Source organism: Ascaphus truei, chromosome 8 (assembly GCF_040206685.1).
Source record: "Ascaphus truei isolate aAscTru1 chromosome 8, aAscTru1.hap1, whole genome shotgun sequence".
NCBI lineage: Eukaryota > Metazoa > Chordata > Amphibia > Anura > Ascaphidae > Ascaphus > Ascaphus truei.
Window position 1 is genome coordinate 31,270,573 of NC_134490.1, and position 26,089 is coordinate 31,296,661.

At 45.0% G+C, this 26,089-nt stretch overlaps 1 protein-coding gene across 7 annotated transcripts in view; it reads left to right on the top strand.

The window, feature by feature from the left end:
* The window catches only part of LOC142501347 (SURP and G-patch domain-containing protein 2-like), a 137,275-nt gene continuing 111,186 nt past the window's right edge, over nt 1-26,089 (top strand). For 6 of the 7 annotated variants that reach the window (XR_012803472.1, XR_012803473.1, XM_075611159.1 and 3 more), the window contains exons 1-3: nt 1-192; nt 2,479-2,617; nt 10,524-11,981. Coding sequence is in view for 5 of the 7 variants with exons in the window: in XM_075611159.1 (XP_075467274.1) it covers nt 16-192; nt 2,479-2,617; nt 10,524-11,981 (1,774 nt within the window). In the remaining 2 variants the exon portion in view is untranslated. Of the gene's footprint in view, nt 252-2,478; nt 2,618-10,523; nt 11,982-26,089 lie in introns of all 7 variants that reach the window. The other variant, XM_075611160.1, reaches the window with a different exon arrangement.

Sequence of the window (26,089 nt, forward strand, 5' to 3'; positions counted from 1 at the left end):
CGAGACTTCTTAGAAATGACTACAAGCCCCATGAGGCTCTGGGGCCGCGATTATACAGTCAGGGTGAGAAAAGAGAAAAAGTGCTGTAACTGCCCTTGTCAAAGATGTCCGCCGCGTCGTCTGCGCGTGACGTCACAGCGCTCACGCAGAGTTTGCGTCGGATTCGAGTGGAGCGGCGAGAGCTTTGGTCAGGTAAAGACAGAGGCCTTCCCGGAGAGCCGCTTAATGGGCTGCAGACCTCCACCATGGAGGTGATTGGCTAGCTTGTCTTTTATTAGCCTTACTGTATGTTAATTAAGAAAGGTCCTAAATGTCTCAATGACCGGGAGAGCGCATATATGAAACTGATGAGGGACTTAAAAAACTGACTCCTCTCTCCCTTTCTCCTCTCCCCCTCTTCTCCTCTCCCCCTTTTTCTTCTCTCCCCCTTTTTCTTCTCCCCCCCCCTTTTTCTTCTCTCTCCCCCCCTTTTTTTCTTCTCTCCCCCCCCTTTTTTTCTTCTCTCCCCCCCCCTTTTTTTCTTCTCTCCCCCCCTTTTTTCTTCCCTCTCCCCACCTTTTTTTATCCCCTCTCCCCACCTTTTTTATCCCCTCTCCCCACCTTTTTTTCTCCCCTCCCCCTTTCTTCCCCCCCCCTTTTTCTTCTCCCCTCCCCCCCCTTTTTCTTCTCCCCCCCCCTTTTTCTTCTCCCCTCCCCCCCCTTTTTCTTCTCCCCTCCCCCCCCTTTTTCTTCTCCCCTCCCCCCCCTTTTTCTTCTCCCCCCCTTTTTCTTCTCCCCCCCTTTTTCTTCTCCCCTCCCCCCCTTTTTCTTCTCCCCTCCCCCCCTTTTTCTTCTCCCCATCCCCCCTTTTTCTTCTCCCCTCCCCCCCTTTTTCTTCTCCCCTCCCCCCCCTTTTTCTTCTCCCCATCCCCCCCTTTTTCTTCTCCCCATCCCCCCCTTTTTCTTCTCCCCTCCCCCCCTTTTTCTTCTCCCCTCTCCCCCCTTTTTCTTCTCCCCTCCCCCCCTTTTTCTTCTCCCCTCCCCCCCTTTTTCTTCTCCCCTCCCCCCTTTTTCTTCTCCCCTCTCCCCCCTTTTTCTTCTCCCCTCCCCCCCTTTTTCTTCTCCCCTTTTTCTTCCCCCCTCCCCCCCTTTTTCTTCCCCCCTCCCCCCCTTTTTCTTCTCCCCTCCCCCCCTTTTTCTTCTCCCCTCTCCCCTTTTTCTTCTCCCCTCTCCCCCCTTTTTCTTCTCCCCCCCCCCTTTTTCTTCTCCCCCCCCCCTTTTTCTTCTCCCCCCCCCCTTTTTCTTCTCCCCCCCCCTTTTTCTTCTCCCCTCCCCCCCCTTTTTCTTCTCCCCTCCCCCCCCTTTTTCTTCTCCCCTCCCCCCCCTTTTTCTTCTCCCCTCCCCCCCCTTTTCTTCTCCCCTCCCCCCCTTTTCTTCTCCCCTCCCCCCCCTTTTCTTCTCCCCCCCTTTTCTTCTCTCCCCCCCCCTTTTCTTCTCTCCCCCCCCCCTTTTCTTCTCTCCCCCCCCCTTTTCTTCTCTCCCCCCCCCCTTTTCTTCTCTCCCCCCCTTTTCTTCTCTCCCCCCCTTTCTTCTCTCCCCCCCTTTCTTCTCCCCCCCTTTTCTTCTCTCCCCCCCCTTTCTTCTCTCCCCCCCTTTCTTCTCTCCCCCCCCTTCTTCTCTCCTCCCCCTTCTTCTCTCCCCCCCCTTCTTCTCCCCCCCCCTTCTTCTCTCCCCCCCCTTCTTCTCTCCCCCCCCTTCTTCTCTCCCCCCCCCTTCTTCTCTCCCCCCCCCTTCTTCTCTCCCCACCCTTGTTCTCTCCCACCCTTCTTCTCTCCCCCCCTTCTTCTCTCCCCCCCTTCTCTCCCTCTACCTTTTCTTCTCTCCTCCCTCCCCCTTTTCTTCTCTCCTCCCTCCCCCTTTTCTTCTCTCCTCCCTCCCCCTTTTCTTCTCTCCTCCCTCCCCCTTTTCTTCTCTCCTCCCTCCCCCTTTTCTTCTCTCCCCCCCCCTTTTCTTCCCCCCCCTTTTCTTCTCTCCCCCCCTTTTTATCCTCCCCCCCTTTTTTCTTCTCTCCTCCCCCCCCTTTTTTCTTCTCCCCTCCCCCCCTTTTTCTTCTCTCCTCCCCCCCCTTTTTTCTTCTCCCCATCCCCCCTTTTTCTTCTCCCCTCCCCCCCCCCTTTTTCTTCTCCCCCCCCCCTTTTTTCTTCTCCCCTCCCCCCCCCCCCTTTTTCTTCTCCCCTCCCCCCCCCCTTTTTCTTCTCCCCCCCCCCCTTTTTCTTCTCCCCCCCCCCCCCCTTTTTCTTCTCCCCCCCTCTTTTTCTTCTCCCCCCCCCTTTTTCTTCTCCCCCCCCCTTTTTCTTCTCCCCCCCCCTTTTTTCTTCTCCCCTCCCCCCCTCCCTTTTCTTCTCCCCTCCCCCCCCCCTTTTCTTCTCTCTCCCCCCCTCCCCTTTTCCTCTAACCCTATGATACATTGCTCCACAATAATCATACATTTGGCTCTAGTATCCGAATCCAGAGGAAATGACGAACCAGAGAATCACTCGGGAGACTTTTGATGTCGTCGTGCAAGACAAGATGAAGATGTACCGGTTGAGTCTGGATGAAGCTGTCCAAGAAACGATTCGGCAGTTTCAGCTGGAAGGTACGTTTACACAACTCATATTAAAGAGAATTACACACACTGGATCGTAGTAACTATTACAAAGGCAATCTGCAGCCTGTTCACTTGAACGTAGATAAGTACTGTTTAGTAAATCTGAGCCATTGTGTATAAAGCGCTTTCATTGTGAATTTCACATCTTTCTCATATATCAACTTCATCCTTTGTCTGATCTTATGATATGGTGATTCATTCGGTTACATACGGCACAACTGTGAGCACGTGACGTGCATTCGGGACAAGGGTTAATACACAGCTCGCAAGCTGGCCCATTTGTCACCTTCGCAATGGCCCCTCAAATGAACAGTATCTCCCCTCAATCCGTCCCCATATACTACTATATCTGTCACGAACAGCACACAAGTGAGCATGTAACTTAGATATGCAACCAGGGTTAATACACATGGCTACTCTAGCCAACTTGCCTATCTCCTCCGCAAGGTACTTTCAATAAGTTAATATTAACTCCTTAATAAATTTCAATTATATCCACTCCCACCACGCGAGAAGTATGCAAAATGTGCAATTAATATATCTGCCAGGGTCTCGGGTCCCTCTATTATAGAAAAAACGATGCACTTAACACACATCTGCAACAAAATGTGTCTGAAGATGTAAATACTTTCAACAAAGCGTGTTCATTCAGAGCCTCAAAGCATTGATTATTAATTGTTTTTTATGTGTGTGTGTGTGTGAGAGTGTGTGTGTGTGTGTGTGTGTATGTATATATATATATGTATATGTATATGTATATATATATATATATATATATATATATATATATATATATATATATATATATATATATAATACAAACAAGACTGCGCCTATAAGTGGATATAAATATTTAGCTAAATATTGCACGTATATCTAAATGATATAGGAAATGCCCATAAAATTATGGGCTATTTGAATGATGACGTGATTTCTATATGATGAAAAAACAAATTAGATAATTAGTGATATTATAATTAAGAATATTGTGTGTATATCTAAATGTTGCTAATGTGTATATAATGCTAAATCAAAGTGTATGTGACCAGATAAATAAATTGAACAAGGGATAATAACGAATAAAAAACAATAAACAACAAAATCAATAAAATTACAAATACAAGTGCATAGACCAGTTTTGAAAGTCCAAAAGTACATGGATCAGTCGTTTGATCTCGCTGCAAATAGGATCCGGCTGCCTTCCACAGAGAACCAACGAATTCCAAGTACATCTGTACAAAAAACACAAAAAGAAAGCGCCGGATCCTAGTGCAATAAGTCCAAAAAAATGCACATTTATTATCCCTTAAAATCCAGCAAAATGCTAACTCACAAATAACAAAGTAAATACAGCGTTTTATGAGGTATACTCATGCACCAGACGAGGATTCAGCTACTCGGCTCACTCGGTATCTTCACTGCATGGGATCGCAGTGCTCCTCTGGGTCTCCGTCCAGCAGGAACTCAGGAAGCGACACTGTTGTTCGTATTGTTCTCCGGAAACAAAACTAGCGTGTATTTAGTTCCGGGCAGAGCTGTGTACTGCGTGCCAGCTGAAAATTGCTGCCTGTAGCGTCTATGAGTCCAAGATGCAAAGGTGAGTACCCACACTAACAACGCGACATACACCCTACGCATTTCTTCACATTACGTGATTGCATCAGGGGATAGATCTTAGATGTAATATCATTAGTATATATAATTAAAACGATCAAATCAGATAGGATCTAGCTAATTGGCTAGATTGATAACAGTTGGAGATAGCTTGTATCACATTAAAACTTTGTATACAACAAAGAACTTGTACTGATTAAATATACAACAAATATTATATGTCTGCAAAATAAGAACTTATCTGTGACGGTTCAGGGTATTCCTTCCCCTTCTTATGCTCCTGACGTCACCCTCTCTGTCCCTTCCCCTGCCAACCTCCCTTCGCTTACCCTCTCCTGTTCCGCTCCGGCAGCCTCTGATGCCATTCCCTTGCCACGGTGCGCGCCCCGCAAGTCTCACGCACCCACACGTCCCCCGAGCCCCTGCGACGACACTCCCCGCTCCCAGGTCCCCTCAGTGTCCGCTTCCATTCCCTCACCTCCGGTGGCTGTCCCCTCCGTTCCTCCGTTCCCCTCCGCAGGTGTGCCCGCGGCGCTCCGCGCGTCTCATGACGCAGCCTGTGCGCGCGCACTCTCCGTTTACAGAGGGCGCACGCACACGCTCCTTTTACTCCTCCTCCCATGCCCTGCAAGCAATCTCTCTTTCTGTCTCCTCCTCTTCTTCTCCTGACCTATCCCTGCTGTCTCCCACTTCTCCCTCTGCTCCTCCTCTCTCTTTTATTGGTGTTCCCTCCTTTATAATCCCTGTCTGTCCTCTCTATCATTGCTCTGCATAGTTCCTGTTATCCCTGTGTGCAGTCCTATGCTTTGCTCTCTCTGTGTTCCAGCCTGCTCCTGCGTATCTTTGGATTTCCCTGGTTTTGACCCCTGCTCGTCCTGGACTACCCTGCTCTCTGTTACCCCTAAAACCTTGCTCATGAACTCTACTTTGCTGACCTCTGGAACCCTTGGACTTGGCTTACGAACTTGACTACTCTGATCTCTGGATCCCTGGACTTTGGCGCACGGACACGACCATTCTTACGTTATACCACCAGGACGTTGCAAGTATACTAACTATCTTCCAACAGGCCCAGCAATGCCATACCACACTCCGGGCTTGCCCCCACTGCTGTGGGTGTGTGGTAATACCGTTCCCACCTCAGTATTGGGGTCTTGCCAGGTCTGCGGGCATACAGGCGTGACATTATCTAATGCAAGCATAGCAAGTTTATAAGACATATAATTATATAACCAAACGGTAAATGAAATTTAGAAAATGTATAACAACAACTGCATTTAAAAAGTATATATTATTTCTCTCTCTCGTGTGTGTGTATCTGTATATTATTTAAATACCATTTAGATACTCAACTGTAAAATACAGTGTTCCATAATACTAGAGTGGAATTGAATATGTATAAATATTATGTATATATTAGTGTCATAAGAGAGGGGATTTGGCCCGGGATTAAAGGGGTTACACCCCATTTGGCCACCCCTTACTCTCACCTGGGAAGCAAGGGGTTAACTGGGCTGAGGTCCAGTAATGTGTTTTTTACCTTGCTTCAGTATCCAACTGTTTATCCCCCTGTATAAATGTAATGTCTCATCCTGGTGTTTACACTCACACATACACTAGGGTTGATGCGGGAGGGAAGGGGTTAATGTTAATTTAGTGATTATAGCCCTTTGTTCCCTTTTCCCGCCTTTTCAGGCTCCATTTTGCAGCCTTCCATAGGTCGCCATTGAGACTCCATGCGTTCTAATGGCAGAAGTAGCGGTTTGGGACCTGTTTTCCAGCGACGACCAGCAGGTGGCGTCCGAGAGGAGGAGCGGCGGTTTCCCATTGTAAGTCAATGGGCTCATTGACTTCAATGGAGATTCCTCAACGTCGGCCTCGAGGAACAGGTTGGCAGCCATCCAAACCGCAGACCGCAAAAGCGGATACAATGTCTTTGAAAAGAGTTTAATCACTTCGGTCAAGTTCAAAGACAATTGGCGTGGGAATCTTAGGTTCTAGGGCCCCTGGGAATAAAGTTCTTTTTGCTCCTAGGAAGCCCCACACACGATCCACACCGGGTCCAGGAATGAGAGACCCCCGTAAGGGGTCGAGCGGAGAAGGAGGGTCGCGCCATTGACTTCAGTGGCGGAGCGGAGGTCCCATTGAATCTAATGGCGGCGTGCGCCATGCATTGTCTATGGCGGCGCCGGCCTTTGATTCCAATGGGGAAAAGCCGCGTGGCGTAAAAACGACTAAGTGTGAAATTATGAAAAATGTAAGTTCATATCTCCGGTTCTGGAATGACCAGAGGGATGGGATTTGCATGGCATGTAGCCAAGGTTCCGGCTTTAATGCATGACCCTTCCCAGCCCTCTCCGAACAACCAGACGGAGTATGGACGAATGTAAAGATTTGTGGTTTTTCCCATAGGCTTCAATGGCGGCGGTTACCCCATTGAAAGCCTATGGTGGGGAACCCCATTGACTGCAACGGCGGCGTTGCTCCATTGAAGCCCATGGCGGCGGAGCCCGTTGTTTTCAATGGGGATTTAGTGAAAAACTGAGATTTCTTTTTAGCGTTGATTTTTATAATAAAATATGAAACGGTTTATGTGATATTTGTATATCTCCGGTTCAGAAAGTCGCAGCGGGCTGAAACTTGGACCCTGTAGTGTACCACTTCTGGCATTAAGGTCTGGAAAGTTTGGACCCACTGGACCTAACGGAACCGGTTCTTTTACTATGTGTGTATATTCAGAACCATACTATATTTCAAAGCGGGGGCAAATGCCCGCGAAGATTCCTGCCTACTAAGGAATGCAAATGGCCAGGGGAGAGACCAAATGTCTAGGAAGTACGCCCTCTGATCAAAGGTTAACTGCCCTGATTGTTTATACTAGGGCCAGGAACAAAGGAAGTTGAGTGGTTTGTGAGTGTCATACTTCACACTTACAATCTACTTCAAAGAGATTTTCCTAGCCAGCTCTGCGCCTAGGGTTAAGAGTAAGAGCTGAAATGGTATAAAAGTTAGATTCACCCCTTACTCAATTGTCTTCATGTATTGTCGTGATGTCCACATCTGAACCTGAATTATGGAAGAAATGGCCCATCCTGTATCCTGATGGCTTTCTTGTTTTAACCTTTAAGTAAGTGTCTATATTTTGTCTGTTATTTGTATAATCTCGTGTGTTCACCTTTTTCAAGGAATAAATTATATTTTATCATATCTAAGCCTCGTTTAGTTCAACCCCGTTATATTTTTGGTGTATTATTATAGCCTGTCACAAAGTTACCGTCACAATTAGTATATAGGTATAACAGCATACAACCACACACATACAAAACTACTTATAGTAGTAGTATGTGTAATATGAGAAAGAGAAGAAGAGAAGGAGGACTGAAATGAAATATAAACATAAAAATCAAACTTGTATTAAATATTAGATTGTCCAATTTGATCAACTCATATATTTGATTAGAAATTCTTTATAGCAATCAATAAATGATTCATTTAAAAGGGCTTGTATGAGAAAATCAAATTGGAACAGCTAACTGAAATTTGATAATTAATTATCATACAATAGTCAAACATTAGTATAGCTATTATTGAAGATGAAAAACTAAGATTATAGTTTAATTTAATGGTTAAAAAGATATTCATTTCAGATCTCATAAAACCATATATTTTATCTCTTTCACATTCTATTTACTTAAGATTTATTCAAAGTTCCTAATATAATCTAATATAATTTCTAATAATATATCTAAACTATTATCAAATTTCCATATTATAATATAGTACCTGTTTTGGGATTATATATCCATACAAAATATAGACAAGAATAAAGTATTCATTCAAGTGACTATTAAGTTAACTATAATCTTAGTTTTTCAAGTCAAGTGTTTCTTATATTTCTGTGTATTATACACAATAGGGTCTACATTGTCAGTTTATCCCTATACAGTGCCACAGTGTTTCTATTGGGTAGTATCCGTGTCAGAGGTCCTAGCCTAATTTGTTTTTAATATTTTTGTACTGTTAACTATTTCTCATTGTGTCAATCAATAAATTGTTATTTTTCATATGGTATACCCGAGTGCTCAAAAGCGGGTTTCTTTTTTCTTTGGTCAAAATACTAATATATACATAATAATATTTATATATATTCAATTCCACTCTAGTATTATGGAACACTGTATTTAACAGTTGAGTATCTAAATGGTATTTAAATAATATACAGATACACTCACACACGAGAGAGAGAAATAATATATACTTTTTAAATGGAGTTGTTGTTATACATTTTCTAAATTTCATTTACTGTTTGGTTATATAATTATGTCTTATCACCTTGCTATGCTTGCATTAGATAAGTTCTTATTTTGCAGACATATAATATTTGTTGTATATTTAATAAGTACAAGTTCTTTGTTGTATACAAAGTGTTAATGTGATATAAACTATCTCCAACTGTTATCTATCGAGCCAATTAGCTAGATTCTATCTGATTGGATCGTTTTAATTATATATACTAATGATATTACATCTAAGATCTATCCCCTGATGAAATCACGTAATGTGAAGAAACGCGTAGGGTGTATGTCGCGTTGTTAATGTGGGTACTCACCTTTGCATCTTGGACTCATAGAGGCTACAGGCAGCAATTTTCAGCTCGCACGCAGTACACAGCTCTGGCCGGAACTAAATACACGCTAGTTTTGTTTCCGGAGGACAATACGAACAACAGTGTCGCTTCCTGAGTTCCTGCTGGACAGAGACCCAGAGGAGCACTGCGATCCCATGCGGTGAAGATACCGAGTGAGCCGAGTAGCTGAATCCTCGAGTGGTGCATGAGTATACCTCATAAAACGCTGTTTTTACTTTGTTGTTTGTGAGTTAGCATTTTGTTGGATTTTAAAGGATAATAAATGTGCATTTTTTTGGACTTATTGCACTAGACTCGGGCACTTTCTTTTTGTGTTTTTCGGATGTATATATATATAGATATAGATATATCTCACACACACACACTGCTTAGATTACAGAAAAAGGATTGCAAGAACATACAGGTACAATAAATGCAAAACTGTTTCTTACAACAGAAGTCCCTATACAGAACATTACCATATGTCCCAGGTCCCCCCTCCCAGAAGAGTGGTCACTGGTGTAAAAATATGAAAATTGACATGTTAGATCCCAAATATACCTCTGTTGAATTATGATTTTCATAATACCTTGCTAAGACTTGTGTACTATTTTTCCAACATTGAAACATCATAAGCCCACCACTGTCGTAAATCAGCTGCGAGGTTGACGGTTTTACAACAGAGAAAAACAAGACTAATTTTGACCGTCTTGCTCCTAAATTTGAGTGACAAATGGATATCTGTCCTTGGCACCTTTTACCCATGTAGTGTGTGGTCTAATTGCCTGCGTCTCCTTGCAACGATTACAGATATCTGTAATATGATAAATTCCAAAAGCACATTATTTAAATAAAAAAATATCACTATTAGTGGATAACCAAAACAAATGTGTGTGTGTGTGTGTGTGTAAAGTTTTCATCCCTCGAAGTTGATACCAATTAAAAAAATCAGGTGACCTTTGAGGATGTATTTAATATTATAGGATGAATAAATAAAAATTCTGCTATGATTTATACGCCCCTGCATGTTAGGCTGCGTCCATACTGGTTCTGACGGCCGCTCGCACCAAATCGAGTGCGCACGGGAACGCCGACATGTGGCGAGACAAACTTGTTTGTCTTTGCCGCGCGACGGCCAGGTCACGTGGGTGGTTCGCCCAATGAGAGCAAACCAGCTCCGTGACGTGATGGCCGCGGCCTCGACACATCGCCCCATCGGCTCCGCATGCAGGACAGAGACCTCTCCTGCTGCAGGCGATCGTGACGCCTTGCAAACACAACCGGCATGTACAAGGCCTTATGGTGATCAGTGTGGAGCGTCTGGATTTGTGAATCTGCCTAATCAAAATCTGTTTGGATTGAGCTTTGTGTTTTAAATCTTCTCTGATTCGGTAGTTTCAACTAGAAAGTACATTTGCATAAGTCACAGAGCAACACACCCTGTAAAAAGATATCTTCTGCTATTTTCTGAATGAAGAATACTTCACTATTCCTGCTCTCTCCCAAGATACTATCTTTTTGGGCCGGTTTGCAATTTGTGGAAGGTGGAAAATATAAAAGTAGCCGAATCTGCATTATTGCTTTCTATCTATATGCTCATACTGTAACATTTTTAATCATTTGCATATGGCATTTCTACCCTTTTATAAACAGGACAGTTGAAGTCACAACACTATGACCCTGTATACAGTGGCAACGAAAGATACTCCTATCGTGATCTTCCACGTGATCCTGTGAGCAGCAGCTGGAACATGGAATCAAGGAGAGATGATATACTACGCCCTTCCTACAATGTGAGCGACTTCGGAGGCGAGCCCTCTTCAGGAACACTCTATAACACGTTACCAGACCGATGGAGACCTGATGACTCTTTCGGGAAAGAACGCTATTATCGGGAAAACATGGGCACCTCAGACCTTCAAATTCGTAACATCGATCCTCTCAGACCCCAGGAATGTAGCGACTACCTGCCCAGGGGTGTGGAGTATGGCCAAGGTATGCAATGGGGTCCCGCGCGTAGCCCTATAAGGTCTCAAGAGCACACAATAGTCACCCCACAAATCTGCGGGGATTTTCAGTCCCCATCACAACAGATGGAGCCGTTTCAGAAGAGAAGGGAAGGTTACAGCATAGACAACGCTGTTCCTCTGCAGGATGTAATCAGGCCACCGGGAACCATGGGCAAAAAGCCCAAGAGGACTCGTCGGGGGACGACAGGCCGTAAGAAGAAATTGCAGAGAGGAGATGGGGTAGGCCAGTTTCAACTTCGAAAAGTAGAGCCGTCGGTTGGTGTTGGGGCAGGGAAAGGTGGTGAAATCGCCACCAAGGAGGAAACGAGTAAGCCCATAAAGCAACCTGACACAGAGACAAAAGATAAACACAGTGCCACTGCCAAATATAGCATGCAGATATTCAGGTGGGCCAAATTCAACACCGTGAAAAATGATACAGATCTCTTTAATCAGCACAAGGCTCTGTTCAGGGTTAACACAGAGGCTTGTAAGAGGATCGTGGAATGCTTTAAATGCCCCATGCCCGTGTCAAGGAGGGAGTACTGCTTCTCTTCTGTCAAGTTTTTAAATCATCCCACTCTGAAAAACCCCCAAGTGGATTACGAGCTTCTGGATCTGTTAAAGGAAAAACATACGATCAAGGCAAATAATGAGCTTTTTGACGTAATAAAACCCTTTGACATGGAAATGATGATTATTCAGCAGCGACTGCTAAGGAGCGCTATTCCATTGCTCATAGCCTGTAACACTTATGAGCTGAAGCATTCTATCCTCAAAGATGTACGACAACTGTCCAGTGTCCTCCAGAACACGGTGTCTCTGTGCCGGAAATCCATTGTGCTCTTGGGGCAGACGTTCTCGATGGCTACCATCGCCAGGCAGTGTAACATTTTGGAGGCACTAGGGCTTCAGGGAATGGAGCTGAAGCCTTTCGACTGCCCCAATTTCGACGACTCGTTCCTCTTTGGGCAAGAGTTCATGGCGCAGCTGAAAGCTTGGCTCAAGAAAACCGGTCACAGGATGAGCTTAAAAACCAGGACCCAGCCTGCTATAGATGGCAGAGAGAAAGCTAAACCTAAAGCGACAACCAAGAGCAAAGGTAGGTTCTGCAAACAAACACCCTTTCCCTGCCATAGGAGCCAGTAACACCTTGCGTTTTCACATCAACCAGTATGTACAAATTAAGGGTTTGCAAAGTGGTTCAGAAAGCCCCCGGAACAGAGTAAAAAAAGGAAATAAATTTAATTTTCCATCTATCCTAGATCTGAAGTGAACATTTTTACTTTTCTATTCGATATTAAATTATTGTGATTTGGTGAAATGTATTATTTTTTTGGAAATTCCACAATACATTTTAGTCCCCAATGCTTCAGTAATTTGTTTTCACATCTTTGCCGGCAGAGGGATCTGGCATGGCTCTTTGGCAATCAGTGGGTTAACTCAGGGGTGCACCAACTTTTTGCCCTGCACCCCCCCCCCCCCTACCAGCTCTCCCCCACCCCTCGCTTTATATCAAGCATGAAATGACGCTGTGGGGTCATGTGACGTCACGTGACCCAGCAGCGCCACTTGATGCCGCGTTGCCATTGCGACGTGTTGCTTGAAGCCGTCTGAATCAAGGTAAGTGAGTTACTGAGGCCTCGCGCTGTTCCCCGGCATTTAATTTAAATGCCTTGGGAAGATGTGGGGCCTCTTTTACCACCGCACCCCCCACCCCCCTCCACAAAAAAATCTTGCGCACTCCTGTGTTAACTAACAGTATAAGTATTTGCAGGGCACAAGGTTACTATGTACTGTGAGAACTGCTCCCTCACGCAGTGTCTGCTAAACTTCCCTCCCGTGTAGAACACAAATAAGGCCCATGTCATTTTAAATGCTTAGGATAAGTGAAGGGGGAACCATTTTAAGATTGGAAGGTTGTGACTTCAGTTAACATAGCTGGTGAAATAGCTGGTGGTGCATTCATAGTTACATAGTAGATGAGGTTGAAAAAAGATTTACGTCCATCAAGTTCAACCTATGCTAAATTTAGACAACAGACACTTTATCCTATATCTATACTTACTTATTGATCCAGAGGAAAACAACAGGATATCCTCACGGAAGAAAACGGAGCACAGCAATGCAGCAATGAGGGGGCTAGATACCGGTATAAAAGTCCTTTATTCCATGTTAGACATCATGGCATGGGATAGGTTAAAAATCTCGAACGCGTTTCAGGCCGTCGCCCTTTGTCAACGAGAATGTCTCGTTGACAAAGGGCGACGGCCTGAAACGCGTTCGAGATTTTTAACCTATCCCATGCCATGATGTCTAACATGGAATAAAGGACTTTTATACCGGTATCTAGCCCCCTCATTGCTGCATTGCTGTGCTCCGTTTTCTTCCGTGAGGATATCCTGTTGTTTGCCTGTTTCAACGTGATGCACGCCGTGGGATTCACCGCACAAGACAACTCTCTACTGTGAGTACCCCCATTAGCTCATTACGCTTTGGGAGTCATATACTTTGTGTCTTCTCTCCAGGGGAAAGTTATATACTGTATACTGGGAGATCAGAGATTTGTTACTGACTCTCACCAACAAAGCACAGTTTTCCCCACATTTTAGGAGATATGAATAGAGACACTGTTCACATATACATTTGCAGAGAGTGGTGTTGATCTGTTCTCCTCATTTAGAGGGTATACTGTATACTAATTGGATGCCTAGAGACTCCCTACAGCTGAGCACGGTGCACTAGGAACGCTGTTTCCTAGTATCCATAAATATTGATCCAGAGGAAGGCAAACAAAAAACCCCAGAGTCATATCATCCAATGATGTCTCATAAGGGGAAAAATAAATTCCTTCCTGACTCCAAGAATTGGCAATCGGATTAATCCCTGGATCAACATCCTTCCCATGTTTACTTATTTGGTATATCCCTGTATACCTTTCCTTTCTAAAAAGTTGTCCAACCTTTTTTTTGAACATATCTATTGTATCTGCCATCACAGTCTCCATGGGTAATGAATTCCACATTTTAATTGCCCTTACTTTAAATAACCCTTTCCTTTGTTGCTGGTGAAATCTCCTTTTCTCCAACCTTAAGGGGTGGCCCGAGTCCTTTGTACTTCCCGTGGGATGAAAAGTTCTTTTGAAAGCTCCTTGTATTGTCCCCGAATATATTTGGGTATAGTTAACATATCCCCCCTTAGACGCCTCTTTTTTTTTTTTTTTTTCAAACATTTTTATTGGGTAGTTACATGGTTACATACAGACGTGATGATTTTACATCCCAATACAGTACAACATTTTCTAACTTTTCTGGAAGATGGGCATATCTAAATGCCCAGAAGGTGGGGCCTCATTAAGGCTAGTGAAGAAGAGGAGAGGGGGGGAAGGGGGGGTTGGCGGGTGTTTGCCCCCAGCGATCGGCCTCCAATTTGTTGTATTTTACTTTTCTTGTGTCAGGGATCTCTCATTAATTTGGGGGGTTAGGGTGGTGGTGGATATTGTTGTCCTGTAATGTCAGTCAAGGTTCCCACACCTTGTAAAATGGGTTAGATGTTTGTTTTAGGTAGGCTGTGACTTTTTCCATCTGCATCACCTCGTTAATTCTTTTTTTAATCATTCCCTTAGTGGGGGGGGAAACCTTCTTCCATGAGGCCGCAACTTCACATCTCGCCGCTGTAAGAATAAAGGAGATTAATTTCCTTACTGGTCGACCGATTTCCTCAGTCGGTCTCCCCAGCAGGTAGGTCAGTGGGTCAATAGGTAGTTCGAGGGTCGTGACCTCTTTTATTAGATTTTGGACCATAGTCCAGTATTTCTTAATTTCTGGACATAGCCACCAGATGTGTGCCATGTCCCCCTTTTGACCACAGCCTCTCCAACAAAGATCTGATGCAGACGCCTCTTTTCTAATGTAAATCTAATTTAGCTAGCCTCTCCTCATAAGTTACATTGTCAATCCCCTTTATTATTTGGTGGCTCTTCTCTGCACTCTCTAGTTCCATAATGTCTTTTCTTAGGATTGGTGCCCAAAACTGTACTCCATATTCAAGGTGTGGTCTTACTAATGCTTTGTAAAGGGGCATAATTATGTTCACTTCCCTTCCATCCCATCCATTGCCCGTTTAATGCAAGCTAAGATCTTGTTTGCCTTTGCAGCTACAGCATGACTTTGGGCACTATTGCTAAGCCTGCTGTCTACAAGCACTCCTAAATCCTTCTCCATCAAGGATTCCCCCAATTTATACCCATTTAATTTGTATGTCGCCTTTTTATTCTTGCACCCCAAATGCATATTTAAAACCAGAGACAGAACATGAAACACAGACTCAGTGCTACATCCAATGAAACTTATACACTGTACTGTGCCTAAATATATATATACAAAAAATGTGTACCAAGGAAGGTACACCAAAAGAATCCCCTTACAGGCGCACCGCAGACCTAATAGTGTAGACGGTCAGGGGTGGATGTAGTGAGTCAAAAAAACTTTATTAATTATCTATGTAAGCGTGTAGTTAAAACAGTATATAGTGCAATACCATATACCAAAATAAAAAATAGACTCCTAAAGGTCTATTCAAACTCCGCCAAGCGACTCGCTGAGCTCCAGGGCAATTGTCTATGTGGTACCGTAACTACATAGGGTATCTATTAACCTCCCAGTCACATGGTCCACAAACAGGGTGGGTATATGTACTTAAATAATGATGTAGGTATACACGATGGGATCACTTGGAATAATTCCCCTTAGTCTCTAATAGATGTATAGAGTGAGTGATGGGGTATGTGATCTTTGTAGGTTCATTGGGCATCAGAGTCCCTGTGCACGTACCTAAATGACCCTGATTGTATATTGAGCCCGTCACGTTGTCAACCTAGGATATATAAGTGTTAATGCTCCTAAAATAGCCTTATAGAGGGGGCAATGTTATATCAGCAATTCTGCTATCAAAGTAGGGTGTCTAATATCTTCTCAGTCACATGGTCCGTATACAAGGTAGGTATACTCAGATAGTGAAGTTAGTATACATAATCTGATCACTTCTGATGGTTCCCCTTAGTCTCTAATTGATTTGTATAATGGATGGTGGGGTATGTGATCTATATTAGTTCGTTAGATCTTCATGTCCCTGTACAGAGGGTACATATATCTTAAAATGTGTAATTAGGGACAGGGTGTCACGTATTCAATATGCTGAGAGAAGGGGGGCTGATACTCCAAAAGTCTGTGTTTTATTCGTTCTCATATAGCCTGTATATATTGATGCTGCTTATTGACCTTGAATGTATATAGAACCTGTCACGTTGTTTTCCTTGGATACATAGGAGTAAGTGCTCCTAGTATAGCCTAGCCTATTTGGTCACCAAGGACCTGGAGTCCCTGAAAGAAACCAGGACACAAAGTAATCTGAACCAACAAGAACAACAGGCACTCAAGGAAATAAGAAACCTGAATGAAATCACAATAAAACCAGCCGATAAGGGAGGCAATTTAGTGATACTTAAAACAGAGGACTATAGAAGAGAAAACCTGAGACTACTCAAGGATAAAAAGTGCTATAGGATTCTCCCCAGTGACCCAACGGTACCATTCCAAAAAGCTTTGGGCACCATACTACGCAAAGGTCTGGAGAAGAAAGTTATATCAAAGAACGAACATGACTTCATGATGCAGAAAGATCCTACTATAGCAACCTTCTATAGCATCCCCAAGGTCCACAAAAACATCAACAAACCACCTGGAAGACCTATAGTGGCGGGTATCGGTTCCCTTACCGAACCAAGCAGCATATACATCGATAAAGTACTCAGAAAATTTGTTACATCTCTACCTTCCTTCGTCCAGGACACCAAGGATGTCCTCAATAGACTTGAAGGAGTACAAGTTACTAAGGGTAGTCTGCTGGTTAGTTTTGAGTCACGTTGAGTCACTATACACCAGTATAAAACACGAGTTTGGCCTTTTCGCGGTTACACACTTTTTATCATCACGGAGTTGCCTGTTTACTGAACATAATGCCTTTATTGTTGAGCTGTTAGAGTTTGTACTGGAACATAACTACTTTCTGTTTGATTCTAAATACTATCTACAAATCCAGGGAACGGCCATGGGTACAACATGTGCCCCCACCTACGCCAACCTTTATCTGGGCTGGTGGGAGGCAATCAGTGTTTTCTCAGAAGGAATGTCTATGTATACGGACCACATAGATCTGTGGCTACGCTATATAGATGATATCCTTCTACTTTGGAAGGGCACAAAGAATGAATTGGAGACCTTTCTTAAACTGCTAAACCTTAATGATCACAATCTTAAGCTAACATCGGAAACCAGCACCAGCAGCATTACTTTCTTGAATCTGCGAATAACTATCAACGATGATGGTTATCTTTCTACGACCAACTACAAGAAAGAGATCGCCACAAATAGCTACCTTAGAGCAGACAGTTTTCATCCTCAACCCCTCATACGGGGTATCCCGACAGGACAATTTCTGCGCATCAGACGCAACTGCACAGATATTTTGGCTTTCAAGGAAGAAAGCAGAAAAATGAGGGACAACTTCCTAGCCAGGGGATACTCCAACCGCCAACTAAAGACGGCATACCACCGTGCCATCAACACTCCACGCATTGACTTATTAAAACCCAAATCACCGGATGAGAGCAACAAAATGAGTGAAATTAGGTGCATTGCCACTTACCACAACCAGTGGAGAGACATTAATAAGATACTCACCAAACATTGGCCAATCCTGACGAATGATGAAGATCTCAAGAAGGTCCTTAGAAGTCATCCCTCCATCGTCTGGAGACGGGCATCAAATATCAAAGACCACCTGGTACACAGCCACTTCACGGTGGGAAATAACAGAAAAAGTACAACTTGGTTGAGTATTAAAGGCTCATACAAATGCCACCACTGTAAGGCTTGCAGCTATATAAAGGAAAGTAAGATCTTTACAAATACTGACAACAGTAAAACATACAACATCAAACATTTTATTAACTGCAAAAGCAGTGGGATCATCTATTTAATAACTTGTTTTTGTGGGAAAAAGTATGTTGGAAAGACAAAACGAGAACTCCAAAGACGTATCCTGGAACACATGGGATCCATAAGGAACGCTTTGGATACCCCTGTCTCTCGTCACGTTAGAGAACATCATGCAGGGAAGCTAGACACTCTAAACTTCCAGGGCATAGCATCCGCAGGGGGAATTGGGACAAGAAACTCCTGCAACGTGAGGCCAGATGGATCTATCTGCTCAATACCCATTATCCATCTGGCCTAAATGAAGGCTTTGTCTTTAATTCTTTCCTTTAAACAATGTTCCTCCACTATTGCCTCTCCCTAGTAACAACACATTCATTGAATCCAGTCATTTTTCAATCAATCTCATACCACTAGTATGAATTAAGGTCAGCACAGGATGCAGTACCTTTGTAACACCACCAACCGGCATCAGGCGTCTCACGATCGCCATGGTTACCACCGGGTATAAAGAAGCGATCAGGAACGCAGTAACGCCCACCCCGGATGAAGTCACAGGAAGTGACGAAACATGCGGCATGTCGGGTCTTTTGCCGACTTATAAACTAACTCTGTCAGCTCTCTAGCAGCCCTCTGAGGGCCCAGCTCTCTATAATATCACCATTGACTTGTTACACCCAATTAAAGAGGTGTTAGTACTGCCGCAGGGCAGCACTTGCTATCTAGGCAGTATGTATCCTCAGCCTACACTACTATGTGAATAAATGCAGCAAGCACCTCCACGAGTCAATATCTACACTGCTTTCCCTTGGCAAAACTGCTTGTATCATTACAGCACATTGCGCAACATATGCACAACTAACAGCTGATTATTTCGCTGAGAGCGGCCGGGACTTTTCCCTGCGCAACATCTCAATCACAAGCAGTTCTGCTGTCACATGGATATAACTTTACCCTATTTTATATCGCTGTAACCGCGCCCCTTATTAACTTCACTATCACCGTTGTTAACCCTATATAGCACCTACGTAGCCCTGCCCTGGCACATGCGCACTTGGCATTCACTGAAGTATCACCAGAGCACCTACAGCTCTGTCAGTGACGCATGCGCGGCCCGGAACATACTGGGAACTTTGATGTGTGACTTCTAGACATTGCGTAATGACAATACCATTGCGCCAGAGAATCATCAAACTTACCCTAACACACTAAGTGTCTCTATGTGCCCACCACTCACCTTCAAACTAGCCGCCGAAAGCGGTCAAGGCAGACTCCAGCCTCGGCGCATGCGCAACGTATGTCCGCAAGAATATCTCAGGGACACACACAGTACCACACGTGACGCATGCGCAGTCTATACACTGCGTGACTGTGCTACTTTGACATACTGTGAGTGCCTGTAGAGCTAACACTGGTAACAAAACTGCTGACAGAGCATGGCCCCCTCTGTTAGGCTATACTAGGAGCCCTTACTCCTATGTATCCAAGGAAAACAACGTGACAGGTTCTATATACATTCAAGGTCAATAAGCAGCATCAATATATACAGACTATATGAGAACGAATAAAACACAGACTTTTGGAGTATCAGCCCCCCTTCTCTCAGCATATTGAATACGTGACACCCTGTCCCTAATTACACATTCTAAGATATATGTACCCTCTGTACAGGGACATGAAGATCTAACGAACTAATATAGATCACATACCCCACCATCCATTATACAAATCAATTAGAGACTAAGGGGAACCATCAGAAGTGATCAGATTATGTATACTAACTTCACTATCTGAGTATACCTACCTTGTATACGGACCATGTGACTGAGAAGATATTAGACACCCTACTTTGGTAGCAGAATTGCTGATATAACATTGCCCCCTCTATAAGGCTATTTTAGGAGCATTAACACTTATATATCCTAGGTTGACAATGTGACGGGCTCAATATACAATCAGGGTCATTTAGGTATGTGCACAGGGACTCTGATGCCCAATGAACCTACAAAGATCACATACCCCATCACTCACTCTATACATCTATTAGAGACTAAGGGGAATTATTCCAAGTGATCCCATCGTGTATACCTACATCATTATTTAAGTACATATACCTACCCTGTTTGTGGACCATGTGACTGGGAGGTTAATAGATACCCTATGTAGTTACGGTACCACATAGACAATTGCCCTGGAGCTCAGCGAGTCGCTTGGCGGAGTTTGAATAGACCTTTAGGAGTCTATTTTTTATTTTGGTATATGGTATTGCACTATATACTGTTTTAACTACACGCTTACATAGATAATTAATAAAGTTTTTTTGACTCACTACATCCACCCCTGACCGTCTATACTATTAGGTCTGCGGTGCACCTATAAGGGGATTCTTTTGGTGTACCTTCCTTGGTACACATTTTTTGTCCATTCAGTATATCCCTTGGCAGCACGCCTTCACCAGCTAGGGGTTAGAGCGAGGTTTCTCTCTATAGTAAATATATATATATATATATATATATATATATATATATATATATATATATATATATGAAAGAAAAAAGAAAAGAAAACAGGCGCACACCTAGTGCATTAAAGTTTAACAATAATTTTATGGAACATTTAAAACCAGACAAATGCCCACTCACAAGTAAAGCGTTATTTGAAAGCAGTTATGAGATTGGCCCTCATAAGCCAGTGGTGCCGTTCGAGCCTGTAATGGTGTCCTCTCGTGCGCGGTCTCCTTCTACCGGAAGTGACGCTCACCCGGTCTGGTGTCCCGCACAAAACGGAAGTCCCTCCAGGAAACCGAGGCCTCTCCTGACTGCCTCTAGTGCAGCAGCTAGAGGCAGTCAGGAGAGGCCTCGGTTTCCTGGAGGGACTTCCGTTTTGTGCGGGACACCAGACCGGGTGAGCGCCACTTCCGGTAGAAGGAGACCGCGCACGAGAGGACACCATTACAGGCTCGAACGGCACCACTGGCTTATGAGGGCCAATCTCATAACTGCTTTCAAATAACGCTTTACTTGTGAGTGGGCATTTGTCTGGTTTTAAATGTTCCATAAAATTATTGTTAAACTTTAATGCACTAGGTGTGCGCCTGTTTTCTTTTCTTTTTTCTTTCATAGGTATTCCTAGGGAGTTGTGATCCCTTATAAACGGGCTGCCTATACCTGGATGCATTCACTTGGAACAGGACTCTGTGACTTTTAAGGTTTTTTAAAAGTTTTTTGGAAAAAAGTTTTTATTTTCATTTTTTCATATTTTTTATATTTTTTATTTTATTCTAGATATTTTTTGTATTACAACATAAAAAAATTTTTTTTTCCAGAAGCATTTTTTAACAATTTTGTTATGTACACTTTGTATTAAAGTTATTACACATTTTATCTTAGAATCACATAGGGTTTTTTAATTATATTATTTCACTTTAGCCACCCCATAGGTTGTATCAACGCAGTTGGCTACTTATTCACAGTTAGGCAGGTTGTTGCATTAGGCGCTCCTTTATTATTTCTGTTTTGTTTTGTTATATATATATATATATATATATACACTGGCGACACACTTTATTCGAGCTCGGCTAGTCCCACGAATTCGGGTATACCCGGGTGTATTGAGGTTTGTGACTGTTTTCTGCCCGAGTGCATTGAGGTATTTTCCAAGCAGGGATTGAAGCATTTTATTCCCCCTGGCTGCAATACTGCACAGTATATATATATATACTGCATTACAATTCATGAATTTATGCCATCTGGTAGACACGCGAAGCATTGCAGCCTATTAAATCCTAATCATTATCATTTAACAGATCAGCCGCCCGTCAGCCAGGCATGAACCCAGGCTGGGAAGGCAAACGCAACGGGGCTTGTCAGAGGTGAGGAGCGGCGCATTCCAGGTATCTGCCAGGTACATACTGGGTATTTGCTCGAATAAAGTGTGTCGGTGCAGTATATATATAATCTCTTTTGAATAAAATGGTTAGTTTAACTTTTGGCCAAAGTGTTGTAAGCCCTTGAGCCCCTACACGGCAGACCACATCTCAAGGGTACCTAACACTAATATAAATTCTTAATAACCTGTGCATTACCAGGAAGAATGATTTATAATAAATCTGTAAAAATTAGTTGCATAGTTCTAAGTCTGATTGAAGCTTTTATTAACCTGTACATTACCAGGAAAAGCAATCTGTATTAGATTTGTCACAATCAAACTGCAAGCAAGCAAGTTCCCCTGAGAGTGGGAGATGCAATGGAGTGAGCTTTTAACCACTTGAAAGTGGGAGGGGGTGTGCTTCAAACTAGGAAGAAGGAGCCACCCTCCTAACAGCCAAGACCAGCTGAACAAGGATTGTAAAACATACAGGACACTGTAGAGGGAGAAAGGGGGTGGCCCGGGATTAAAGGGGTTACACCCCATTTGGCCATCCCCTGACCTCACCAGGGAGACAAAGGGTTAACTGGGCTAAGACCCAGAACTGTGATTTAACCCCTGTTATGATGTTTAAATGTGTATTCCCCTGTTCCCCCTGTTTTATTGTAACATCTGGTCTGCAGCACACACACACTGGGATCCATCCGGGAGCACAAGGGTTACTAGTTGTATAGTGATTATAGCCCTTTGTGTAACTTTCCCGCCTTTTCAGGCACCATTTTGCAGGTTCCCATAGGCCGCCATTAGGGCTCAATGCTTTCTAATGGTGAATCTTGCTGTTTGGGTCCTGTTCCTGAGAAGACCAGCAGATGGCGGCCGAGAGGGAAAGTTGCGGTTTCCCATTGAAAGTCAATGGGCTCATTGTCTTCAATGGAGAAATCCTCGAGAGAGCTTTCCAGGAACGAGTTGGCTGCCGTCCAAACCGCTTAACCGCAATGCGGATACATTTTCAATAGGAGAGCTTTGATCACTTACAAGTCAAGTTCAACGACAAGTGGCGTGGGAATAAACAGTTCTAGGGCCCCTAGAAATAAAATTCTTTCTGTCCCTAGTTCCTAGACCTCCCCCCACTCGACCACAACCGGGTCTCCGTATCCTGGACCCCCGATAAGGGTCGAACCGAGAAGAGCGGGCCGCACCATAGGTTCCAATGGCGGCGGCAGAAACAGCTCAGGAAAACGGCTAAGTGTGAAAAGCTGAATATTGGTAATCCATAGCTCCGGTTCCGGAGGGCCCAGCGGATCAGGGTTTGGGGTATCTGTAGCCACTGCTCCGGCACCGCTGAAGAACCATCCTTTACCCGCTTGGACCAACCCGACGGAGTATGGACCCCCTTGAAGGTTCAGGACTTTTCCCATAGACTCCAGTGGCGGCCAAAACCCATTGACCGGCTACGGCGGAAAAACTCCATTGACTTCAACGGCGGCATCGCCCCATATCTCCGGTTTCCCAGGACGTAGCAGGTCGCAAATTGGACCCTAGGGTGTCCCAGTTCCGGCATTGAGAACTGGGAAGTTTGGACCTGCTGGATTCAAAGGAACCAGATATTTTAATATGTTCATGTTTTATCCATCATACTGTATTTCAAGGTATGGGTAAAACCCAGAGGAAATTCCTTTGCATACCAGGGTAGCATATGGCCAGAACGGCGACCCAATGTCTAGGACCTGAGTATGTTTCAAAGGGTTTTGCCACCTCCACTGTTTGCATGAGGGTGGAGACTACTCAAACCAGAGCAGTCTTCAAGTGTTCCATTTCACACCTCACAACAAAGGATTTCCTGCCAGGTACTCCGTTTGGTAGACTGACTGGCATTCCTGATATAGAGGAGGGGTTATAGAAATGGGACCCCCGAGCTCTACTGCGCATATACCAACTAGCCGGGGGGCATGTGTCAAAAAGTGTTCCCACGTTAACGAGTGGCTAGAGGTAATTGAGAACCAATCCACGGTACTCAATGTTAAGGATAGGGCACAAAAGGTTTATAAACTGATGTCCACCCTGTATCCTTGGTCTTCAATTTATCATCTGAATGCTACCTGATTGCGAGAGAATTGCTATGCTATATACTTCTCATTCCCCAACCCCAAAGTAAGTGTACTTCTTGTTTGTTACTGTATTATTCGTGTGTTCACCTATCCAAAGGAATAAATATACTTTATTATATCTCGGACTCGTTCAGTTCAACCCAGTGATTTGTGTAACCTTTAATGACCTGTGGCAGGCTATCGTCACAGGCTATAAAGTTAACTGGGGTCAGCGGCGGGATTGAACTGGACATGTATTACTAGTGTTCTGCGGGACACTGTAATATAGTGGGGACTCGATGGTAATTGCGAGTTCCTGGGTCTAAAGATATTGAACACACGTTAGTGCAACAAGTAACGCAAGTTGTCACACCACCTCACCTGCTGCGATCCAGAACCATGAGTGAAGCGGAGAACGCCTATTACCTGAAAACTAGAAATCAGCTAAAAGACAAGTGCCGTGCCTATGGACTGGAATATGTGGACCAGGAGGTCGAGAGTATGATTGCCGCAATCACAGCACATGAAGCCGAGCTTGCAGAATATCAGGATACGACTCAGCTTGCCCTTGTACAGCCGCCCGGAGATCAGGGACTGAACCCAGTTCCGGAGCGGCAGGATCCCGGGGAGGGGACAAGTGCACCTCCCAGGACAAGTGCGACAAGAGGGGCACTGATGCCTGCGGCCACCAGTCTGTTTACCCCCGAAATGTTGGCACTGATCACCAAGTGGGGAGACCGAGGGACAGCGGAAGAGCGGCTAACGTTTCTCTCAATGGCAGTGAACAGACCCGCTTATTGCCCCCCGGTCCAAACCCGCAAAGATGAACTCCAACTGGACAAGCACAGTCTCACCAAGTACATGGAAGGCACTGATCAAATCGACATGTTTTTAAGGAACTTCGAGACGCAGTGCCGGCGGTACAAGGTGCTTCCCGAGCATATGGTTGCACGCTTGGACCCGCTACTTTCCGGCTTGGCTAAACAGACATTGATGGCGCTTACAGGGGAGTTTGCTGATAAATATGACCACCTGAAAGAACTTTTACTATTTCAGCACGGTTTTACCTCTGAAGCTTACCGGGGTAAATTCCGGCTGGAGGAGAGGCACCCTCAGGAGACCTATGTCACTTATGTGACCCGCATGGCCTTGTACGGGTTACACTGGGTGGAGGGCTCTGAGGCCAGGACTTACCAACGCCTGCTGGACCTCATCTTTGAGGAGCAGCTCATGCAGCAGTGCCCGCCGGCGGTGAGAGCTTGGGTGTATGATAAAAAAAACCAAGACCTACACAGAGGCGGCGAGGATGGCCGATGACTATGTGGTCAGCCGGTCCCAGATGACCGCCATGGTACTAGCCAAAGCGGTAACCACGCCGGTACCGGCCAAGAAAGCTGTGAGTACCCCCCAGTGGACCCAAAAGCCGCCTGCGGGCAGCGGGTCACAGAAGGAGGGAGAGCTCCGGCATGAACGCCGGTGCTACAATTGAAACAGCACTGGTCACCTCAGACCAGATTGCCCGGAACCCCTGCATTCCAACGGACCCTATCGAGGGCAACGCACCCCAGCTGCGAAGCCGGTAGCCCACGTGCGGGTGGCTTCCACCAAAGAACCAGGACCGGTCATGGAAACAACTCCCAGTGAGACGTCCCATGTCACCCCTATCCCGGTTTCATCGGTGCCTACAGCCAGGAGCGGAGGACATCTCGGCGCGGACCTGCAGCAGACAGACGGCCGGAGCAAACATCTTACCCCGGTCACAGTCGGTGACCGGCAAGCAGTCGGCTTGCTGGATTCAGGAGCCACAGTGACCCTGGTCCGACCTGATATGGTCCGGCCAGAGGAATTGATCCCAGGCCCTGGGATGCAGATCACTATGGCCGACGGAGAGCCACGTTTCCTGCAGGTGGCCCGCATCTTTTTGGATTGGGGGGTGGGCAAGGGTGTGCGGGAGGTGGGGGTTTTACCCGGTTTGGATGCCGACATTCTTTTGGGCAACGACCTGGGACCGATGACCTGCACCTACGACCGTGTGCCCCAGCCCGCTGCAGTAGCGGCGGTTACCAGGAGCCAGACCGCGGCAATGCCGGCAGCGGCCGCTCCAGTCCCCCAGCCTTTGGGACCAACGTTAGCGGAGGGCGCAGAGGAGCCCGGGGAGGTAAGCCAGGATCAGTTGCAACCACAGACTGACTTACTGTTTCCCCTCACTCTGTCCCCTTTCCCTGACAATGACATGACTGGGGGATGGCCAGAATTAGGAG